This window comes from Suncus etruscus, chromosome 2 (assembly GCF_024139225.1).
Source record: "Suncus etruscus isolate mSunEtr1 chromosome 2, mSunEtr1.pri.cur, whole genome shotgun sequence".
Classification (NCBI taxonomy): Eukaryota; Metazoa; Chordata; class Mammalia; order Eulipotyphla; family Soricidae; genus Suncus; species Suncus etruscus.
In genome coordinates, this window is record NC_064849.1 from 4,620,204 (window position 1) to 4,636,213 (window position 16,010).

The window sequence follows — 16,010 nt, forward strand, 5'->3', positions numbered from 1 at the left end:
CTCTCTTCCCTGGAAGGACCCCTGCTCTCACCTCACCCGGGCTTTCGGAGTCTGATCCGGAACCTCTAATTTCCGCCCTCACCTTCCCCCCCCCCCCTTCCCTCCTCTGGGCTGGGGGTGCCCCCACCCCCAGGTGCCTCTCGGTTCCCTCTCAGTCGTTGAGCTTGGCCACACTTGCTTTCTAGAAGCACGACCTGGAGGTCGCCGTCAAGTGCATTAACAAGAAGAACCTCGCCAAGTCCCAGACGCTGCTGGGGAAGGAAATCAAGATCCTCAAGGTGAGCACTGGTGGAGGGAGCCTCGGCCCTGGCCTGGCTCTGCTCTGCTCTACTCCGCTCCCTCTGGTGCTCACGGACCCACACTGTACGTTTCTGTCCTAGGAACTGAAACATGAAAACATCGTGGCTCTCTACGACTTCCAGGTACATGAGATTGGGGCTGGCGTGGGAGGGAGGGATACTGCTGGCCAGTCTGGGGAGGAGGGTGTCCACCCGCAGAGAACCCATCTGTCTTGCTCCTCCTGACTGCAGAAGGGTGCGGGGCCATAGGGCAGGGATGGCTCTAGGGACCAGAGCAGTCTCACTGGCCAAGCGAGGCCTAGCTCCAGCCTGGCACTCGGGGCGGGCTTGGGGGGGTCTGACCCAGTGGCCCTGACCTCAAGTCTGATCCCAGCCGGCCCACCTGTCTGGGCTGCTCTTGTTTGTTGACACTGCTCGGGCCTTGGCATTGGCCACGGGCTCATGCGTCATGGGAGGGAGGAGCGAGTCGCCTGCTTGCTGGGGCCCATCCCAGCCACCTCCTCCTCTGTCCCTGCCACCGTCCTCTCCCCCCTGCCGCCCCTACGGCAAAGGCAGGAGCCGCTTCCTTACCTTCCTTGCCATTCCTGCTCCTACCATTGACCCTCACAGGTCTCTCGTGGTAGCACCTTTGTGTGGGGGTCAGGACTATACGTATGTGGGGACCGGGGTGGCAGCAGGTCTTCAAGTGCTGACTAATGGTTTTGAAAGCTGTTTACCTTGGTGGAAGGGAAGTTCTGGGCCCTGCCTCCTGCAGTGATGGGAGGTGACATGCGGCAGGCTCGGATCCAGGGTGGCAGGCGGCAGGCGCACCTGGAATCACATGTGGAGACGCAGTGTCCCTGAGAGGCTGCTGTGCCTCCTCTCCCTCCCCCTCTGCTGGCCCTGCACCTGATGTGGCAGGGCCACTCTGCCCTGCTTACTTCCATAGAGGAAGTGCTCCCCAGGCCGGTGCCCAACTTGGAAGTGGGGTGTGTTGCCCACAGACAAAGGGGCAAGGCCACCCTTCTGACCGCGGCCTGGGGCCAAACTGAACCCACCAGGCACACCCTTGCCCGTTCATAATCTTTTTTGGGAGGGGAGGTTGGGCAACAACTGGGGGTTCTCAGGGGTTTCTCCTAGCTCTGCGCTCAAAAATCGTTTCTGGAAATCTTGGGGGACCATATGGGATGCTGGGAATTGAATCTAGGTCTGTCCCAGGTCAGCCCAAGTGCAAGGCAAAAGCCCCACCACTATGCTGTTGCTCTGGCCCCACACTGTTCATAATCTTGCAAAAACCTCAAGTTCATGTCTTAGATGAAGTTCCATGTTGCTGTGCTTTCACTGACCTGGTTTGTGTTTGCAAGGGATGTGCCCCTCCAGAATTAAAACAGATCTTTCTGACATCTTGCCCTGAAGCCCAGCACCTCAGACCAGACTTATGTTCTCTGAGTCTATCTCTTTTTTTTTTTTTTTTTTTTGGTTTTTGGGCCACACCCGGCAGTGCTCAGGGGTTACTCCTGGCTGTCTGCTCAGAAATAGCTCCTGGCAGGCATGGGGGACCATATGGGACACTGGGATTCAAACCAACCACCTTTGGTCCTGGATCGGCTGCTTGCAAGGCAAACACCACTGTGCTATCTCTCCGGGCCCTCTCTGAGTCTATCTCAGAGCCACTGTAATAGTGGCTAGAGGGCAGTGGTGATTTTTCTCTCTCTCTCTCTTTTTTTTTTTTTTTAACCTGAGCACCAGCGCTCAGGGTTAGTTGCTCCTAACTCAGTGCTCAGAAATCATTTTGGCAGGCTGGGGGACCATGTGGGATGCCAGGAATCTAACCCAGGTCTGTCCTGGGTCAGCCACATGCAAGGCAAATGCCCTACTGCTATTTATTGCTCTGGTCTTTTAAGCCCGGTGCCCAACCACTCCAACTGCTGTGTGTCCTATCCTCTCTGCCTCCTAAGTGTCTTCCGTCAGTGTTCAGGGAGCCATGAGGAGGATGTGGGACCCTATGCCTACTCCCCTGATACTTTTGCTGGGTCTATGACACCCGCCCCTCCCCCCCAGTGTGGCCATGTGTCTGCTCCCTTCCCTAGTAAGGGGCGCAGCTAGGTTTGGGTCTGAGGTTGTGAGGCTGTGCATGGCCACCTGACTAAGGCCAGCTGACGGTTCCCTCTCCTATCCCAGCAATTTCTACTCCTGTGGCCTTGTCAGCAGAAATGGCACCTCACCAATCGGTTTTTGAACTGGAGCAGGGCTGAGGTGTATGTGGTGGTATGTGGTTGTGGCTACCTTGATGGGTGGTTCTCTAGCAGCTCAGTTCTCTGTGTCCACATCCTGGATTTGGTGGTCTTAGTTGTGCACTCTGGCCACTACGTGGGGTGGGCCTGCACCCTCCTCTCCAGGGCTCTTGTGGAGCCTGTGTGCAGGAGAAGCTTCTACTGCCTTGTTTGGAAGGGTAGGGAACAGCTGGTGACGATGTGTTGGCCTGCACTGCATGGTGGCTACCCCACAGTAATGGCCCTGTGACTAGTGGCAGCCCCCATCCCAGTATGAGCTATAGAAGTTACTGCATGGGCTTGAGTGATAGCACAGCCTTGCACGCTGCCAACCCTAATGGACCTCGGTTCGATTCCCAACAATCCAGATGGTCCCCTGACCCTGCCAAGGCCGATTTCTGAGTGCCGTCAGGTGTGACTCTCCCCTCCCCCCCAAAAGAAGTTACTGCAGACCTCTGGCCACTTTTGCTGGGCCCTGGGTTAGACTCAGGAGTGGGGCTAAGGCCAGCTTGCAAGTTTGGGGTGTGTGACTGAGCTGGATGGGGTCTATCCCGTGTTCCTGCCAGGAGAACTGATGGTAAGCCCAGCTGGGCTGCTTCTGACCCTGTGGGAACTGAACCCACTCACTCTGTCTTACTTTGGTTAGGTCTCCCCCAACCCTCCCGACAGTTGGGGATGAACCCTGGGAAGCTTTCCCCAGTTCAGGGCCTGCACTTTGATGCCCTTGTATCTCGTTCTAGCGTCTTGGCAGTTGTGGGAAGTGCCTGCCAAGATGGGATAGGTTTGTGGTCTGTTCTTTGGAACTTAGAGCAAGTACAAAACGCAGGTGGTTGTCAGTCATAAAGCAGCACCTCCCTGACGGCTGATCCTGAGCAGCTGGTCTGCAGTGGGCCTGTCTCTGCTTCTGAGGTCCCCTGTACTTTGCCACAGGTGGTTCTGCGATTCTCTAGGACTAACATCAGCTCCCACAGTGTACTCCCTGAGTGTCCCCTATATTTCTAGGACAGGAATGCTTGCTCTGTATTTAGCAGATAGGCGTTTACCGTGGTGTTTTTTTTTTTTTTTGTTTTTGTTTTTTGGTTTTTGGGCCACACCCTGTGACGCTCAGGGGTTACTCCTGGCTATGCGCTCAGAAGTTGCTCCTGGCTTCTTGGGGGACCATATGGGACACCGGGGGATCGAACCGCGGTCCGTCCTAGGCTAGCGCAGGCAAGGCAGGCACCTTACCTCCAGCGCCACCGCCCGGCCCTACCGTGGTGTTTTGGGCAGTCTCCCCCCTGCTTTGAAGGACTCACTGGGGGTACAACCAAGATCCTCATGTTCCTGGCTTTTGTCCCTTGTCACTGGTGCACCTGGGGTAGGGGTGGAGCTCCCCTAATTGGAGATTGGTCAGTCTGGCCAGCATCCCCTATACAGGCTCACTGATTAGACCTGCATGACTTGGGGTGCTAGCTATGCCCCTGCATTTATTTCAGAATTAATGCCACTAGGGGTGCAGAGGGCCAGAAACAGTCTTGTCGAGGCCTACGCAGGTCTGGACTGAGATTGGCCCGATAGCCCAGTGGGTTGGGTACCTCCCGGTGACACCACCTATTAGTGACAGAAGACTTTGAGGACAGTCTGATTCCTTGGTGGGCTCAGGCCTTCCCTGGGGCAGGGGCATGTAGCTGGTGCCGCCTGGATTGTTGGTGGTGGCATCACTACTCTGCTGTTGTCACTCATCCACAGGCATCTTCAGGGGTTTGAGGCTGCCCCAGATTTGGAGGGGAAGGTCATGACTACTCTCTGGACTGGCAGTGGGTCTTGGGGAGAGACAGTGAGGATGGATGTGATGTCTTGTCATTGTTTATTACTGTCCCTGACTCTCCAGCTGGGCACACTCGGGGCTTTCTGAGATGCATGCCCGGCCAGCGCTACAGTGGATGTGATTGAAGAGCCCCTAGGGATGGCAGGGCTGTGGAGGGACCAGGTGCCTGGCTGCATGGATACCCACACACTCATCTCTCATCTCCTTTGTTGGTTTGGGGGCCTCATTCATGGCTCTGCACTCATGGATCATTCCTAGAGGACCCTGGGAGACCATGTATGGTGCCGATTGTAGCATTAAATAATTAATGATGGAGGGCCCGGAGAGATAGCACAGCGGCGTTTGCCTTGCAAGCAGCCAAACCAGGACCAAAGGTGGTTGGTTCAAATCCCGGTGTCCCATATGGTCCCCCGTGCCTACCAGGAGCTATTTCTGAGCAGACAGCCAGGAGTAACCCCTGAGCACCGCCGGGTGTGACCCAAAAAGCCAAAAACCAAAAAAAAAAAAAAAAAAAAAAATTAATGATGGGGCTGGATGGCGATGAATTTCTCTCTGCCATCCCAGGCCATGTGGCTCAGCAACCCCCATTCAGCCGGCGGGTCCCAGGTTAGGTGAACGGCGGGTATAGAACTCACTCACAGGCAGGCATTAGGAAGCATCATCTTTATTCATGCCCTGACCACCACAGGTGTGTGGCCTATCTCATAACCTTTCAAGCATTCGGCCATTCTTAGCCCTGCATCTTATAATTCAGCCATCTTCCTTTGGCCTCCATCCTGGTCAAAGACCAAAAGAGGCAGAGACCCAAAAGCCAGAGCGCCCAGCAGTGCAGAAAAGGCCTGGAATCCCCTCGGTCCAAGGCTTATCTAACTTTTCCAAGACCCCTCCCAGGAATGGGCGGGGTCTTGCAGGTAAGGTAACACCTAATATTCAGTTCCCAAGACCCTTCCCAGAAATGGGTGGGTCTCAGGTAGCTACACCTAGATCCAGGGTCTCAGATAGGTACACTACAGCTGATGTTTTTTTTTTTTTTTTTTTGGTTTTGGTTTTTGGCCACACCTGGCGATGCTCAGGGGTTACTCCTGGCTGTCTGCTCAGAAATAGCTCCTGGCAGGCACAGGGGACCATATGGGACACCGGGATTCGAACCAACCACCTTTGGTCCTGGATTAGCTGCTTGCTGTGCGGTTGTGCTGATATTTGAACCTGGTGTGCAAATACCTTAATTCCTGTGCCATATCTCAGACCTCCCTGAGTTATTTCTGTGTTATCTCTGGTTCTTCTCTTGAGATCTCAGCTCCATTCCCTTTGTCCTCAAGATCTCATTCCCCTTGCTTCATGACTGGACCCGCCCCTGTGGGTCTGCAGGATGCTATCTGTTCTATGCAGCTGGGTGCAGACAGGGCGAGGCTGTTCTACACTCTGCTGGGACTGGGGACAGGTGGTGTGGGGCCTGTTTCTGAGATTGTGCTATTGAGGAAATGGGGGCTCCATGAAATACAAGTTGGGGTGACACAGTTGTTTCATGTTTACGGCCTCTGTACCCTAGAGCATTCTGAGTACCTGCTCCTGTTAGCCAGAGATCTCCTTGCAAGTCAGGAGAGTCTGGGGCCATGGAGGGGAGTGGAGGTCAGGACCTGCTTCTCAGTCCACCTGGCTGTGATGATGTTGGCTCCCAGGACCTACTTTTTCTTTTTTGGTGGTTTGTTTGGTCACACCCGGCAGTGCTCAGGGGTTACTCCTGGCTCCATGCTCAGAAATTGCTCCTGGCAGGCACGGGGCTGGGGGTGGGGGACCATATGGGATGCAGGGATTCGAACTGATGACCTGCATGAAAGACAAACACCTTACCTCCATGCTATCTCTCCGGCCCCAGGACCTACTTTTGTCTACACTGGGTAGTGTCCTGCAGAGCAGCATAAGAAGTAGCTGTGCTGGGGGCCGGAGAGATAGCATGGAGGTAAGGCGTTTGCCTTTCATGCAGAAAGCCATCGGTTCGAATCTCCCCAGTGCTTGCCAGGAGCGACTTCTGAGCATGGAGCCAGGAGTCACCCCTGAGCACTGCCGGGTGAGACCCAAAAACCAAAAAAAAAAAAAGTAGCTGTGCTGGAGTCTGGGGCCCCCAGAACTCTCACTTGCCTGTGAATCACGTGGAAACCTCGTGAGATACCACCTTCAGACTCTGGAGCAGGGGTCCTGTCTTGGGTGCTCTGGACTGGGGAGATGGCTCCTACGTCTGGAGCACAGACTTTGTATGTGGGGGACCAGGGTGGATCCCCAGGGTCCCCTGAGCATTGCTGGGTGTGAATTAAGAACAGACAACGCAGGGGCTGGAGAGATAGCATGAAGGTAGGGTGTTTGCCTTGCATGCAGAAGGATGCAAATCCCGGGCATCCCATGTGGTCCCCTGAGCTTCCGAGCTTGCCAGGAACGATTTCTGAGCATAGAGCCAGGAGTAACCTCTGAGCGCTGCTGGGTGTGACCCCCCCCCCAAAAAAAAAAAAAAAAGAGAGAGAAAACGCTGGCTCAGGAGTTGGGGGCAGGTGGTCCTCCACCCTCACTGCTGCTTCTGTGTTCTACAGGAAATGGCCAATTCTGTCTACCTGGTTATGGAGGTGAGTTCCACCAACCCTGATTCCCTTGCCAAGTGGGTCAGAGGGGCCTACCCAGCTAGGGATCATGGAGTGCTGGGTAGTGGTAGGGATTCTCCCCTCGCTGATCCCTCTGCGTTGGTTCTCTACAGTACTGTAACGGTGGGGACCTGGCCGACTACCTGCACAGTGAGTGGCTACGATGGTGTCAGTGGGTTGTCCTGTGTCCCTGCTTGAATGATGCAGGGAGGGAGTGCTTGGTGGGTGTGGGGTTGTTTGGGGTGACTGAGAAGGGGGCAGTGTTGAATTGGAGGTGACCCAGAGCCTGTCTCTGCAGCCATGCGCACCCTGAGTGAGGACACTATCCGGCTCTTCCTGCAGCAGATTGCAGGCGCCATGCGGTTGCTGCACAGCAAAGGCATCATCCACCGTGACCTGAAGCCCCAGAACATACTGTTGTCCAATCCTGGGGGGCGCCGAGCCAATCCCAACAACATCCGTGTCAAGATCGGTGGGGCCTAGATGGAGGGCTCAGGCTTGGGCAGGGCAGGGCAGGTGAGGGCGTAGGAGGAGTTGCCCCTTAACTTCTTCTGTCTCACAGCTGACTTCGGCTTTGCTCGCTACCTGCAGAGCAACATGATGGCGGCCACGCTGTGCGGCTCCCCCATGTACATGGTAGGTGGGAGCCTCCTGGCTATGTCCTTGCGTTCACTTGGCCAGGCCACCTTTCTTGTTGTCAGGTGCCTAGCAGTGGTGTGTTCTGATTGGGTGGTAGCTGACAGGTTTGTGCCCTTATTGGCCAGGGCCCACAAGACTATAATTTGTGCCTGGTAGCTGACAGGTGCTGGGCTGGTTAAAGTAGACCCTGGTGGTGCACAGCTGGCATCCATTCCTGCCCATGTTCAGACCTGTCTGATGTCCCGCAGGCCCCTGAGGTCATCATGTCCCAGCACTACGATGGGAAGGCAGACCTTTGGAGCATCGGCACCATTGTGTACCAGTGCCTAACGGGAAAGGCACCCTTTCAGGTGAGCAGGCCAACTTCTTACTCTAGACTTACGTGAACCTGGACTTTCTCCAGCCTCACCCTGTGCTGTGGGACCCATGGTGAGCTGTCAGACCCTGAGCTCTTGGGGAACAGCCCAGGTTTGGGACACAGTGTTAGACTCCGGTTCTTCTACCCTGCAGGGGTGCCCACGATCCACCTGACTGCTATGTTTTGTCCATCTTAGGGATGGGCACAGAACTCCTGGTGTCCGGAGCAGCTAGTCAAGCAGCCGCTGGGCATGGGCACGCATGCGCTCGCGCGCGCACACACACACACACACACACAGACACAGACACACACACACACACACAAAATATTGGGCATCAGAAGGATGAGCTTGAGCTTGTTTTGGGTAGGGTTGGTGAGCTGGTCTCTATGTGTCCTCATTTGTCATAACCAGTTGTGTTGAGGAGTTCTTGGTGGTGCTGGGCATGAATTGAGTCAACTTTATTTTTTTCTGGTTTTTGGGTCACACCTGGCAGCGCTCAGGGCTTACTCCTGGCTCTATGCTCAGAAATTCGCTCCTGGCAGGCTCGGGGGACCATATGGGATGACGGGATTTGAACCACCATCTTTTTGCATGCCAGGCAAATGCCCTACCTCTGCTATCTCTCGGTTCCGACTTTTTTTGTTTTGTTTTTTGGCCCACACCGGTGATGCTCAGTGGTTACTCCTGGCTATGCACTCAGAAATCACTCCTGGCTTGAGAGACCACATGGGACACCAGGGATTGAACTGCCGTCTGTCCTAGGTTATCGCCGTCAAGGCAGATACCTTACCGCTGTGCCACCGCTCTGGCCCGAGCCGACTTTTTATTTACCTTTTTGTTTTTGTTTGTTTGGGAGTCACTCCTGGCAGGCTTGAGGATTTCAAGGATTGAATCTGGGTCCAACTGCATGCAATGCAAATGCCAAACCCACTATACTGTCTCTCTGTTCTGTAAGGTAGTTTTTTGTTGTTGTTTTTTGGGCCACACCTTACTGCTTGCGCCACTGCTCCAGCTCCTGCAAGGTAGTTTTTAAAGTTTTTAAACGTGTGGGGAGAGAAAGATAAGTACGTGTTTCTGAACACATCCTTCTCCAGAGGGGAAATTAGCAAGCAAAGAAACAGAGAAGGAGGGGCCGGAGCAATCGCACAGTGGTAGGGCATTTGCCTTGCATGTGGCCGATCTAGGATGCACCTTGGTTTGATCCCCCCGGTGTCTCATATAGTCCCCTAAGCTAGGAGTGATTTCTGAACGCATAGCCAGGAATAACCCCTGAGCGTCACTGGGTGTGGGCCCCCCCCCCAAAAAAAAGGAAATGAGATAGATGTTTAAGAGAGAGCACAGGCTCGACGAGCAGGCCCAAGCCGAGCTTCTTGCATGCAAGCATGTGTTCACCCTGGGACTTTCTCTCCGGTTTTTGGTTGTCACAGTTTTGGAGTGAAAGGGGGCTGGCCCCTGTGGTGACAGGGATCAGATCGGGGCTCCAGTATGTGCTCCTACCGTGAGCACCGCCTGTCTTGCTCTCCTTTCAGAGGTGGAGCACTACTTTGTGTAGTTGGAGGAGCGAGGCCTCAGGGTCTCTGGTTGCATGGCCCTCCTGACCACCTTCTACAACTCTGGGCTCCATTGCCTGGATGTGGGTAGGGACTGGGCCAGACAGAGGTTGTAGGCCTGTGAAGGCCAAGGTGGGAGAGGCTGGTGTGTGTGGGCCTGCATTGGTGATTGGGAGTTGGGGAGCAGAGTCCTCACGGCATTGTCCCCACCAGGCCAGCAGCCCGCAGGATCTACGCCTCTTCTACGAGAAGAATAAGACGCTGGTCCCCGTGTGAGTGGCCCCTTCCAGCCTTGCCCTATCCCTCAGCCCTTGCCCCTTGCCAGGCAGCCTCATCACATGGTCATTGTGCCCTGTGCCCCTAGCATTCCTCGGGAGACGTCCGCTCCACTGAGGCAGCTGCTCCTGGCCCTGCTGCAGCGCAACCACCGAGACCGCATGGATTTCGGTGCGTGTGGGGCCCTACCTTGCCCTTGCTGTACCCATTCCCCCTGCTGCATATCTGCTGGTGCCCACCCTTCCTGTGGGTGCCAGCCTGCAGAGGCACAGTGGATGGGTTCAGTTCATCAAGCTTTGTTCCTCCGGTGTGGTCTGAAGCTGGGTTGTAGGGCTCCAGCTCAGGGCTGGCCCATCACACCTCCCCCGCTTACTCTTGGCAGATGAGTTTTTCCACCACCCCTTCCTCGATGCCAGTGCTGCTGTGAAGAAATGTAAGCTCTGGGGGCATGGGGGGTGGGGCCCCTGGCACGGCACATGCCTGTGCCTCACACCCTTGCCTGCTGCAGCCCCACCAGTGCCTGTGCCATCTTACCCGAGTTCGGGCTCTGGCAGCAGCTCCAGCAGCAGTTCCACGTCACACCTGGCCTCGCCCCCTGTGAGTTGACTGCCCTTCCCTCATGGGTCCCCAGGTTCAGAAGAGCCTACCAAGACCCCTGACCTAATGGGACTCTGGGGTGCAGACATGACATGTCAGTCTGTGAGGGGCTCCTGCAGACCCCTGTCCAACCTCATGGCCCTACATAATTGTCTGCTGTGTGGCCTGTTGCAGTGTCTGTAACTGCCCCCCGGGGGTTGGCCCCACGAAGGCCACTCAGACTCCTACAGGGCAGCAGGCAGCACCCTAAAGTGTGGGAGCTTCCAGGAGGGCAGTGAGGCAGCCTTATCCAGAGGGTGGGGAGCACCGGGGCCCTGAGAATAGACGGTGGGGACGGGGGGCAGGAGGTGGTCCGAACAGAGCCCCTTTCTGGCCACAGTCCCTGGGGGAGGTGCAGCAGCTGCAGAAGACTCTTATGTCCCCGGCTGAGGCTGCTGGCTTCCTGCATGGCTCCCGTGACTCTGGCGGCAGCAGCAAAGCCTCCTCCTGCGACACGGATGACTTCGTTATGGTCCCAGCCCAGTTTGCAGGTCAGTTTCCCCGGCTACTTTAGGCCAGAACATAGAGGGAGTGCCCAGTTCCTGTGGCCCTGGTTTCTGCCACTTCCGGGTTTCCAGGAAGGGATGGGGTAGGGAGGCAGCACACATGGCAGGAAAGAAACCAGGATTCCCGGAACCCCCTGAAATCAATGAGGGCTGTTAGCTACAATGATGGGGATGGCCCCATGTCAAAGATGAGAGCTGAGGCCAGTCTCCCTGTTCTCTCCCTGCAGGTGACTTGGTAGCCGAGGTGGCTGGGGCTAAGGTGCCACCGGATAGCCTGATGTGCAGCGGGTAAGGCTGGGGAGTGGGCCAGAGGCTGTGGCCCTGCACAGGGGTTTGGGGGGGGGACGACTAGCCCTTTTGGGGCCAGAGGCCATGGCTCTACCTGTCTGCTTTGTCCTTAGGAGCTCACTAGTGGCTTCAGCTGGTCTGGAGAGTCGCGGCCGGACTCCGTCTCCTTCACCGCCATGCAGCAGCTCCCCTAGCCCCTCTGGGTGAGCAGAACAGGCTGTTGAATGTGGGCTTCCCTTTAGGGTTAGCGTCTGGACTGACGCTCTGCGGTCCTGGACTCGCACCACCATGGCAGCCATGAGCTCTTGTCTAGCTCCCCTTGACACTCACTGTGTGTCCCTGGCTTGTTTCGAGTAGGTGTGGGGGGAAGGGAGCAGGGTGGCTGTGAAGTAGCCGCTGGGTGCATGGGGACGGGTCTCTTGTGGGGGATGTGTGGCTTGGTTCTCCAATCTCATCTCCCAGCTTCTGCCCTCCCCAACAGTCGGGCCGGTCCCTTCTGCATCAGTCGGTGTGGTGCCTCTGTGCCCATCCCGGTGCCCACCCAAGTGCAGAACTATCAGCGCATTGAGCAGAACCTGCAGTCCCCGCCCCACTACCAGGCTCCCCGGTGAGTACAGCCAACGGGCACAAAGGCTGGGGACAGGTGGCCTTCAGCAGGTTCCGTGACCTCTGCTGGTCTCTGCCCAGGTCCTCCACCATCCGCCGGTCAGGCAGCACCAGCCCCCTGGGCTTTGCTCGGGCCAGTCTGTCGCCCCCGGCCCACTTCGAACATGGCGCTGCTGTGACCCGAAAGCTGTCCCTTGGTGGTGGCCGGCCCTACACGCCGTCCCCACAAGGTGAGCTGGCCTCAAGGGAGGGTATGGCCTGAGGGGAGGTGATGCTCCTTGGGCTCTGACTCTGGTCTTCCTCCCCAGTGGGGACCATCCCGGAGCGGCCAGGCTGGAGTGAGGCCCCCACGCCGCATGGAGCTGACAGGGCCAGCAGGTCTCCAAGGGCAGGTAGGTTTAGGTGGCGGTGGGCGGGTGGGGCTGGACAGCCCTGTTTTGTTCGGTGGTGACCACCCATCCTTATAGGCTCCTCTGCACCGGAGCACTCACCGCGAACCGCTGGGCTGGGCTGCCGTCTGCACAGCGCCCCCAACCTGTCCGACCTGCACGTCGTTCGCCCCAAGCTACCCAAGCCCCCCACAGACCCGCTGGGGGTGGCGTTCAGTCCCCCTCAAGCCAGCCCACCCCACCCTGCTCACGGGCTGCCATCCTGCCGGCCCCTGCGGGGCTCACCCAAGCTGCCTGACTTCCTGCAGCGAAATCCCCTGCCCCCCATTCTGGGCTCCCCAACCAAGGTACCAGAGCCCTTGCATGTGGCTTGGGAAAGGGTTGGGACCCTTGGACCCATTCATACCTTGTGCTGGAGTCAGATCCATCACCCCTTTCTGTCTGTACATGCCCGCCCACCCACAGCCTGGCAGGGACTGGCCACTCTGGGCACTTCGTGGGGGTGGACTAATCCAGTGCTACCTGTTCCCCCTAGGCTGTGCCTGCCTTTGATTTCCCGAAGACTCCCAGCTCCCAAAACCTGCTGGCCCTCCTGGCGCGACAGGGTGTGGTGGTGACACCACCCCGGAACCGCACACTACCTGACCTCTCGGATGCTGCACCCTTGCAGGGCCCACAGCTGGGCTCAGGCCTACGGCCCCCTGAGGACACCAAGGGCCCCTTTGGCAGGTGCATAGGTTCAGGGTGTGGGGAAGCCCCGGTCAGAGCCCTTGCCCTTGTCTGGCTCCTGGCTCCTGACACTCAGTGCCTTCCTTGCCCGAAGGTCCCTCAGCACTGGCCGCCTCACGGACCTGCTTCTGAAGGCTGCATTTGGGGCGCAGGCGCAGGCCCCCGACTCTGGTAGCACAGACAGCCTGCAGGAGAAGCCCATGGAGATAGGTCTGGGGAGGCTGGGCCAGGGTGGGTATTGAGGTGGAGTGGGGGATGGTGGGCCAGGCCCTGAGCCCCACCTCTTGCCCCCAGCACCCTCTGCTGGCTTCGGAGGGAGCCTGCACCCGGGAGCACGCGCAGGCACCAGCCCCTCACCTGTAGTCTTCACTGTGGGGTCCCCGCCCAGCGGGACCACCCCACCCCCTGGCCCCCGTACCAGGATATTCTCAGGTAAGGCCTTGGTGGTGGCATGGTGGCTGCCCATGAGCCCTAGCTCCTGTGTGATCCCCTGCAGGGCCCTGAAGCACCACCTGGGATGGGGGCTAGATTTCCCTGGGCTCTGGCCAGGCTCTGGTGGGGAGCACCCACGAGGGCCCAGAGCACTACCTCACCCGCATGTCTGGGGGCCTCCTCTTGGGTTCCTCCTGCAGTGGGCTCTTCCAGCTCCCTCAGCTCGGCTGGCTCCGTCTCTGCCCGCCACCTGCCTCCTGGTGCCTGCAGTGAGGCTGCTACTGAGGGTCCTGGCCACTGCTGCAACTTTGTCGATCCTGTCACCGTCAACCTGGAGGGGGTCGTGACCTTCGAGGCCCCTGACCTCCCTGAGGAGACTCTCATGGAGGTGAGGCTCCGTGGAAGCAGGGTGGGCTAGAATATGGGGTGTCCAGCCCTGCCCCCCTCACACACTCCCTTTGCCTTTAGCAAGAGCACACAGAGATTCTGCATCGGCTGCGCTTCACACTTGTCTTCGTGCAGCACGTCCTGGAGATCGCAGCGCTAAAGGGCAGTGCCGGCGAGGCAGCCGGGGGCCCTGAGCAGCTGCAGGAGAGCGCTGTGGCCGACCAGATCAGCCTGCTGAGCCGCGAGTGGGGGTGGGTATCAGCCAGCAGGGATGGAGTGGACGTGGCTCCCCGGTGCTCCCCCAGCTACCCCCAGCTCGCTAATGTGTTGCTGCCCGCAGCTTCGCTGAGCAGCTGGTGCTGTACCTGAAGGTGGCCGAGCTACTTTCTGTGGGCCTGCACACAGCCATCGAGCAGATCCGCGCAGGCAAGCTCTGTCTGTCGTCCACTGTGAAGCAGGGTGAGCACAGGGCCGGGGAGCTGGGAGGCGGCCACTCCTGCCTGGCCGGGCTGATTTCAGGATGCCCTTGCAGTGGTGCGGAAGTTGAACGAGCTGTACAAGGCGAGCGTGGTGTCCTGCCAAGGCCTGAGCCTGCGGTTGCAGCGTTTCTTCCTGGACAAGCAGCGGCTCTTGGACCGCATCCAGAGCGTCAGTGCCGAGAAGCTCATCTTCAGCCACGCAGTGCAGACGGTGCGGAGGCGGCCGGGGGCGCAGGGTAGGAGTGTGTCGTGGATCTGGTAGGGACTAGCCTGCTTCCTCAACTCCGCAGGTGCAGTCCGCTGCCCTGGATGAGATGTTCCATCGCCGGGAAGACTGTGTCCAGCGCTATCACAAGGCCCTGCTGCTCATGGAGGGGCTGCAGCACATCCTCAGCGACCAGGCGGATGTGGAGAACATTGCCAAGTGTGAGTGCGAGAGGGCTGTCCAGGATGCGGCCAAGTGGGAGTGTGTGTGGGGGTCGGGTGTGGGACGCAGCTGGGTAGGAGAGTGGGTGCGGGGATGGTCGTGTGTGAGCACATGTGGGAGGGCAGATGTGCTAGGGCTGATCCATGTGGGAGCTGACCCTTGTGGGCAGCATTGACCAAGGCTTCCTCCTGCAGGCAAGATGTGCATCGAGCGAAGACTCTCAGCCCTATTGACTGGCCTCTGTGCTTGATCCAGCTTCCAGGGTAGGGTCAGCACTCTGGCGGGCTCCAGGTGACAAGCCTAAAGCCGGTTACTGTCCAGAGGCCCCAGGGCAAGGACCCCAGCTTTGCTGGTGGGACTTGAGGGTGTTGGCGGGCCCTACACGGGACCGCGTCCCAGGCCGCCTCCCATGCAGGTGGGCACGTGTTTGCGTCCCCAGCCCTGCAGGCCCTGCTCCCACGACATCAGGGCCCTGGGACAGTGTTGCCTTCTCAAGCCAAAGCCGCAGGCCTGCCCAGGGCTCCACCCCGGTAAAGGCCCTTCCTCTTCCCCACACTACCCACCCACCCAGCTTTGTGAATCACCGAGCACTTTACCAGGCAGGCTGACCGGCTCTCACTGGGCCGCGGATGCCTCCGTGTATACATGCCATATCCTAGGGACACGTGCCAGAGTGCAGGTGCATCGCAGAGTGGCTCTCAAGTCTCCAGGACAGTCCTCCGCCCACATCTCCCTCACACTCGACTCCTCAGATGTGTCTTAACTCTCTGCAGCGCTCCTTGTAGGAAGGAGAGGGTGGCAGGGCGGCCAGGCAGGCCTTGTCTGGGACAGCGGAATGGTGGGCAGAGCAAGCTTGGGTGGCTGCCCAGGGCAGGCGGCAGCACCTGGCAGTGAGGGGATATTGGCGTAGAGACCTCATATCTAGCCTCCTCCCCAGCTGCAGTGACAAGGCTAGCAGGGAAACTGCCAAGCAGGTTGGGGGCTTTGTGGGCCTGCATAGCAGTTCTGAGTGCCGAAGACTGTGGAGGCAGACCCTGCAGACGAGACAAGGGCTTCGTGTGTGCAGCACCTCAACACTTGGAGTGCTGGACAGAAATAGGGCATGTGTCCTTTTGGTCCTGTGACTGTAACCGACCGTAGATGGGTCACGTTCATTGCTTTACGGAAGTTGGAATCCAGGGCTGGGCCTGGACCCTGCATCTGCACTGTGCCTCCTGACCCTGGTCTTCCTGGAAAGGAATTTTGTGATTTCCTACCCCTTTTGTGTTGAATTGTGTAATATCCATTTACGGAAATAAATCTCTCGGATTGACAACGGT

The 16,010-nt window shown here is 57.9% G+C and overlaps 1 protein-coding gene across 1 annotated transcript in view; it reads left to right on the forward strand.

Moving 5' to 3' along the window:
- Positions 1 to 16,010, forward strand: part of ULK1 (unc-51 like autophagy activating kinase 1) — a 32,286-nt gene extending 16,276 nt beyond the window's left edge. The window contains exons 8-34 of the mRNA XM_049768257.1: positions 186 to 278; positions 381 to 422; positions 6,941 to 6,973; positions 7,102 to 7,138; positions 7,287 to 7,460; positions 7,551 to 7,624; positions 7,876 to 7,977; positions 9,750 to 9,808; positions 9,901 to 9,983; positions 10,195 to 10,245; positions 10,321 to 10,409; positions 10,789 to 10,939; positions 11,182 to 11,242; positions 11,356 to 11,445; positions 11,724 to 11,849; positions 11,930 to 12,078; positions 12,157 to 12,240; positions 12,316 to 12,584; positions 12,773 to 12,966; positions 13,061 to 13,176; positions 13,261 to 13,398; positions 13,599 to 13,786; positions 13,867 to 14,036; positions 14,126 to 14,244; positions 14,318 to 14,475; positions 14,555 to 14,690; positions 14,886 to 16,010. Coding sequence (XP_049624214.1) covers positions 186 to 278; positions 381 to 422; positions 6,941 to 6,973; positions 7,102 to 7,138; positions 7,287 to 7,460; positions 7,551 to 7,624; positions 7,876 to 7,977; positions 9,750 to 9,808; positions 9,901 to 9,983; positions 10,195 to 10,245; positions 10,321 to 10,409; positions 10,789 to 10,939; positions 11,182 to 11,242; positions 11,356 to 11,445; positions 11,724 to 11,849; positions 11,930 to 12,078; positions 12,157 to 12,240; positions 12,316 to 12,584; positions 12,773 to 12,966; positions 13,061 to 13,176; positions 13,261 to 13,398; positions 13,599 to 13,786; positions 13,867 to 14,036; positions 14,126 to 14,244; positions 14,318 to 14,475; positions 14,555 to 14,690; positions 14,886 to 14,941 — 3,042 coding nt within the window. The 3' untranslated portion in view covers positions 14,942 to 16,010. The remainder of the gene's footprint in view (positions 1 to 185; positions 279 to 380; positions 423 to 6,940; positions 6,974 to 7,101; positions 7,139 to 7,286; positions 7,461 to 7,550; positions 7,625 to 7,875; positions 7,978 to 9,749; positions 9,809 to 9,900; positions 9,984 to 10,194; positions 10,246 to 10,320; positions 10,410 to 10,788; positions 10,940 to 11,181; positions 11,243 to 11,355; positions 11,446 to 11,723; positions 11,850 to 11,929; positions 12,079 to 12,156; positions 12,241 to 12,315; positions 12,585 to 12,772; positions 12,967 to 13,060; positions 13,177 to 13,260; positions 13,399 to 13,598; positions 13,787 to 13,866; positions 14,037 to 14,125; positions 14,245 to 14,317; positions 14,476 to 14,554; positions 14,691 to 14,885) is intronic.